The 6,000-nt window shown below is 40.0% G+C and overlaps 1 protein-coding gene across 1 annotated transcript; it reads right to left on the bottom strand.

Moving 5' to 3' along the window:
- Positions 1-3,020: 3,020 nt before the first annotated feature.
- On the bottom strand, positions 3,021-5,517 carry LOC113110462 (macrophage mannose receptor 1-like). Its single transcript, XM_026274646.1, has 7 exons — positions 5,481-5,517; positions 5,031-5,393; positions 4,610-4,942; positions 4,019-4,369; positions 3,611-3,934; positions 3,382-3,482; positions 3,021-3,281 (listed from the first exon to the last, which is right to left on the bottom strand). The coding sequence occupies exons 1-7, from the start codon at positions 5,515-5,517 to the stop codon at positions 3,174-3,176; spliced, it is 1,617 nt and encodes a 538-aa protein (XP_026130431.1). The 3' UTR covers positions 3,021-3,173.
- Between the last annotated feature and the right edge of the window lie 483 nt (positions 5,518-6,000).

Raw genomic sequence — 6,000 nt, 5'->3', positions numbered from 1 at the left:
GTAATTGACCGGTTTTCAAAATCATGCCGCTTCATCCCTTTGTCTGGTCTTCCCACAGCCTTACAGACCGTCGAGGCCCTCCTCAATCATGTGTTTCGGTTTTTTGGCCTTCCTGAGGACATTGTAACTGACTGAGGCTCTCAGTTTACTTCTCGTATGTGGAGGGAACTTTGCTCGAAGCTCAATATTAATGTTAGCCTCACCTCTGGCTACCATCCTCGGGCCAACGGACAGGTTGAGAAGTTGAATCAGGACCTAACTTGTTTCCAACGGACCTACTGCCATCAAAATCAGCAGGAGTGGAGTCGTTTCCTTGTATGGGCTGAATACGCTCAGAATTCCTCGGTTAAGCCCCCTACTGGACTGACACCTTTTCAGTGTGTCCTGGGATTTCCCGCTCTTCCTGTGGTCGGGCAAGCCCTCAGATCTCCTCGCGGTAGATTCCTGGCTTCGGCCCAGCGAGGCTACTTGGGATGCTGCTCATGTGCAGTTACTGCGGGCCATCCGCCAATATCAGCACTATATGGATCGGAGCTACCATCCCGGCCAGTGGGTGTGGCTTTCAGCCCGAGATTTCCGTCTCAAACTACCCAGCAAGAAGCTATCCCCTTGCTTCATTGGTCCTTTCAAAATTCTGCACCAGATCACCCCTGTCTCATTTAGGTTGGCTCTTCCTTCTCATTACAAAATTTCACCTAACTTTCATGTGTCTCTTTTCAGACCCGCAGTCACCCCCAGGAGAGAGGAGGTCCAAGAGGGGAACAGGCCGGTGCAGAATCCTCCTATTGAGTTTGACGGCAATGAGGCCTACTGGGTGCGAGCGGTACTGGACTCCAGATGTCGTGGCAGGGCTCTACATTACCTCATTGACTGGGAGGGGTATGGTCCTAAGGAACGCTCCTGAGTCAGGTCTCAGGATATCCTGGACTCCTCTATACTTACCGGCTTCCATCATGACCATCCTGACCATCCTCGCTTCTAGAGCTGCTCGCAGGGGAGGGGCTATGTCATGGAACGGTCTGCTACACCCTCCTCTGGCGGCATCAAATCCCTCTCACCTGAATATTAGGACTGCATTTCCCAGTGTCCCTCTCCGCAATCATCCCCGTCTAACCCTGCTTAATTATCTTGATTACCTTTAGTATTATCACCTGCACTTTGTCTTCTTCCCTTTATCTGGACTGCTCTCCCCTTTGTTATTTGTAAAGTTTTGATTTACCCCTGGTCTATGTTGCACGTTTCAGTATTATCTCTGGACTCTGAATTCTGATTAATTATCCTTTGCTACCCGTCCTTATCTATGCCGGTGCCTGACTTCGTATGCCAAATTGCCCCTCTGTTTGTACTTATCTGAGTTCTCTACGAACGTCTGCCTGAGTTCCCTTTTGATGACAGGCTGAGTTTATTTTATGTTTAATTACCTGTATTAATAAACTGCTGCAGATGGATCTAACTGACTCAGCCGTGTCATCACAATCATGTTTTTATTTTTATTTTGGGAATAACATACACAGTATGATTCTAATGAAATATCCATCAAATTTATTATGGAAAGAAATCGTCATACTTTATATTTCAATTTTACATTTTAATATGGTAAATAAAATGTGACCCTGGACCACAAAACCAGTCTTAAGTGTCAGTTTTCCAAAATCTTAAAGCTGAATACATAAGCTTTACATTGATGTATGGTTGATATATGATGTATTTATTAGAATCAGACAATGTGTCTGAGATACAACTATTTTAAAATCTGGATTCTGAGGGTGCAAAAAATTCCAAATAGAAAATTGCCTTTGAAGTTGTCCAAATAAATTCTTAGCAATGCATATTACCAATATTAATAAAAAATGGAACATGATCTTTACTACATATTCCAATGATTTTTGGCATAAACAAAATGTATAATGTTGATCAATAAAGTGTTTTTTTGGCTATTGCTAAAAAATATACCTCAGCGACTTAAGACTTAAGGTTTTGAAGGTCCAGGGTCACAAATGCAGTTATTGATGTAGAACTTCAAAATCAATTGTAATAAATATATTAAACAATGACCATTTATCCATTATTATTTTTTAAACAATGGATACTACTACTACTACAACTACTACTTCCAAGTTCCTCCGAAAAATATAGTTAAAGGGGTCATGATGCGATTTCAAGTTTTCCATTTTCTTAGTAGCGTTACAAGCTCTTGGTGCATAAAGAAGATCTGTAAAGTTGCAAAAACTTAAGTCTCAAACCCAAAGAGATATTTTTTATAAAAGTTAAGACTCATCCACTCCCTCCTAAAATGCCTAGTAAAAACACAACCCCACATGTCGACGTCACTTTGTGGGAAGATTTGCGTAATGGTAATTTGCCACCCAAATGTTTACACAAAGAAAGAAGGCATAACCTTTGATTCTCGCTGTTGGCTCTGGCACCATGTTGTGGAGAAACTGTTTTGTTGTGAAAGCGAAAATACTTTGTATGGTTTTCCAAAAGAGGACACAACTGGAAATCAGTGGTTAAGTTGCATTTACAACACTGTTCCAGAACAGTTCAACCCAAATATTCAGATGTGTGTAGCATTTTATGGAGGACTGTTTCCTGATCCTGGGAGAGAAGACGACAATGCTGGGTGTTATGACTCACAGTCTGTAAGTACGTTTACATATGTAAAGGATTTGCCATTGATGATTCACACGTGAGTTCGAGCACTGCAGAACAGCGGTTCGTAATTTCATATATCAATGAAGGCAGTTGGCTATGAAATAAACTAATAATTTGTATGAAAAAAAAATTTGTACATGTAAAAGTAAAAGCACACCAGTGTTCTGACCGGGACACGCATCATATTATGGTGAGGGCCATAAAAGTTTTGTAACACACTTGAGGCTCTTGGCCAATCACAACGCACTAGACAGCTGGCCAATCTGAGCACACCTTGCTTTTTAGAACGATGGACTTTGTAAAAAACACACTTTTAAATTAGCCAGTGCACAGAGGAGAAACAATAATGTATATTATATGGAAATTAATGTGTTTTTTGAACCTTAAACAGCATAAACACATTGTGTTATTTTTAACAACATCTTATGACCCCTTTAATATTTACATAATATTCTTTGAATCTGTTTCAAAAGTTAAAAGAAGTACATTGATGATTACTGCCTATTACAATGATTATTTTAATAGGCTGTATGTTTGCTCTCCAGACGAAACACCTCTTCATCTTTCCCCTGATTCCAGCTCATTTTGTTACTTTCCAGCCCCATGCTCTTCAACTTATCACTTATCTGGAAAACCAGCAAGAAAAAAAATCAAACAAAACTATGTCCTACTTATAGGCTATACACAAACATACATATATATTTATACACACATAGATGTACATACCCCATTTAGAAAGGCAGTCTGTAGTGAAGGATCATTCAATGTGCATCTTCCATTACAGGACAATTTCAACCGTACAACCTGTTTTCTAATTAATTTTCCATTAATTAGATTTTCAGATAACTTTTCAGAAATGGAGGCTAAAAGAAACATAGAAAATACATAAATTAATAAAAATCATATTATCACAGTTGTTTTTAATCTCTGTTTAAAAATGACCACCAAAACTTACCTCCATAGCAGATAAAAGGCTGCTTTAGATCACAGCTGTATTGAGACCATCTCCCAGAATTGGTTCTTGACATGCCAGCACAGTTAGTAGGCGCTAAACTCTGTAATGGTTGATCTGCTGCCCAGTATCTAAAACTGAGTTTCGTTTGATCTGACCACTGCCAAGAGTCCAGAAACAGACCGATCCAGAGCGATGATTCATTACTGATCAGATTCTGCTGCTCTGGGCTGCTGATACTCACCAAATCAATGTGTTGTTGTCTGCAGTAACTCTGAGCATCTCTCCATGTCATAGCAGTCTTATTAATAATAAAACCAGTGCTATCTGTTCAGAAACACAAGATGAGGACCAGCCCTCAGTAAAGAATCAGCTAAAGTGGAAAAACAAACTCCAACTAAGAGGACTCACCATTGAAACACACAAATGGGAGAGCAGTGCTGCAGCTCTCATCATACCAGCTTCCATTAAAACTCCTCACACACTCCCCATCACCACTCGGTTCTCCTGGATACCACATACTGTACTGGGAGATTGCACCTTCTCCCATAGACCAGACCCAGAGATCTTCTGTCCCAGCACTGAGACCTATCCATACTGAACCACTGTATCCAGGATCCACTGTATTTACTAGCTTGTTCACATTAGACATGTTGTCAGCAGTGGCCAGATCATAGAATCTCGCTCTGCAGTAACTCTGAGCATCTTGCCAGGTCATAATTTCATTCATATACTGGTATACGCGGTAAGGAGACTTGGGCCCTATAACAAATTGAAATGACAAACAGGAATGTAATAATCATAAATACTTTTATGGTGATACAATCATGATTAAATATTTTTTCTTCTCGATGAGTGTTTACATTTTACAGTAAAAAAAAACTTGTTGATTGGTATCAAAATATTATGTGCACATAAACACATTCATAGTTAAATAATGCAAAAAAATTACAGAACATGGAGAAACAACATCTCATCTTATTTGTTTAAAGAAATCCTCACATCCATGGCAGATAAAAGGACACTTTAGATCACAGCTGTGTTGAAACCATTTTCCAGAAACAGTTGTTGACATGCCAACACAGTCACCAGATCCTGAACTCTGGGATGGTTGACCCGCTGCCCAGTATCTGAAGAAGTTGCTCCATTTGTCAGACCATTCCCAAGAGTCCCGGAACAGACCAATCCAAACCCATGCTGACGATGGAACAATACTCTTGAGCTGATTCTGTTCCTGAGAGTTGTGGATGGTGGGCAGATCTGTGTAATTCTGTCTGCAGTAGCTCTGAGCTTCCGTCCAGTTCTTCCACATCTCTACCCAGATGTATCTAGTGCCTTTTATCAAAAGAGGAAAAATAACAATATGGTCACATCTCTTTTTCTCAGCTAAACTGAATATGAGTTACTGAATATAGTAACTTACCACTGTAGCACACAAAGTAATTTGGAAATGAGCACTGGTAAGTACGCCAAACTCCATCGGCAAGACAAGCGCATTCGCTTAAATTGTTCGGTTGTCCTGCCTCCCAGGCACTGTACTGTGCAAGTGTATCTTCTCCCTGAGACCACCCCCAGTGTTTCTGTGTCCCCCTCTTCAGTCCTATCCACACTGATCCACTGTATCCAGCATCCACTATATTTATCAGCTGGCTTGCATCACTCATGCGGTCTATAAAAGCCAGGTCAGTGTGCTTCGCTCTGCAGTAACTCTGAGCCTCTGGCCACGACATTCTGGCATTTATATAGTGGTACTGACGAGAAAGAGCAGAAGTGGTCTTCAAGAGACCTGTGAAAGTATTTATATGGCTGTTTGTTTCTATGAAGCATATGCATTCACATGTACATTAAAACCATTACAAATGACCATACCAACCTGACAGCAGAAGCAGCACAAACAGACTCCCGTCCATGACTGTGGATCCTCTCTGATGTTTTCTAAGAAGAGATAATCAAATATACTGTAGATTTTCTATCAGAAATAAGACTGAATACACATGGTGCACTCCAAATTTATGGCAACTTCACATATTTTGTCTTTTCCTTTTCTTAATATGTTACATTACACTGTGGCTGGATGTTGTTGATATCAAGAGTTAAGCTGTACACATTTTCTATAGTCTCGGCCTCAAACAGCACCACATGCTCACTGTCATATTACAAACAAAACTGCAACTTTCTTAGTCTGGTACGATTTAGAACAAAGCTAGATTACAAAGTGCAGGTGGGGCTTACTACTCCTGTATTTTACATGCACATTTTATTTATTCATTTGCCAGAAAATTAAAAAAAAGAAGCAATTTTTTTATTGTATTCAAGGTATAATATACATTTGATCTTTTCATGCTTTCACTCAAATCAGTGAAATCCATTTTGTTGACATGCTGTTTTTGCTT

The sequence above is a fragment of the Carassius auratus genome, chromosome 2 (assembly GCF_003368295.1).
Source record: "Carassius auratus strain Wakin chromosome 2, ASM336829v1, whole genome shotgun sequence".
NCBI classification, from domain to species: Eukaryota; Metazoa; Chordata; class Actinopteri; order Cypriniformes; family Cyprinidae; genus Carassius; species Carassius auratus.
This window is presented reverse-complemented; position numbering and strand designations above follow the sequence as displayed.

Coding starts and splice junctions, on each gene's coding strand:
- LOC113110462 (XM_026274646.1), bottom strand. CDS start 5,517: ATGGACGGGAGTCTGTTTGTGCTGCTTCTGCTGTCAG. Junction 5,394..5,480: donor TGTGCTGCTTCTGCTGTCAG/GTTGGTATGGTC, acceptor ATACTTTCACAG/GTCTCTTGAAGACCACTTCT. Junction 3,282..3,381: donor AGACTGCCTTTCTAAATGGG/GTATGTACATCT, acceptor CTGGTTTTCCAG/ATAAGTGATAAGTTGAAGAG.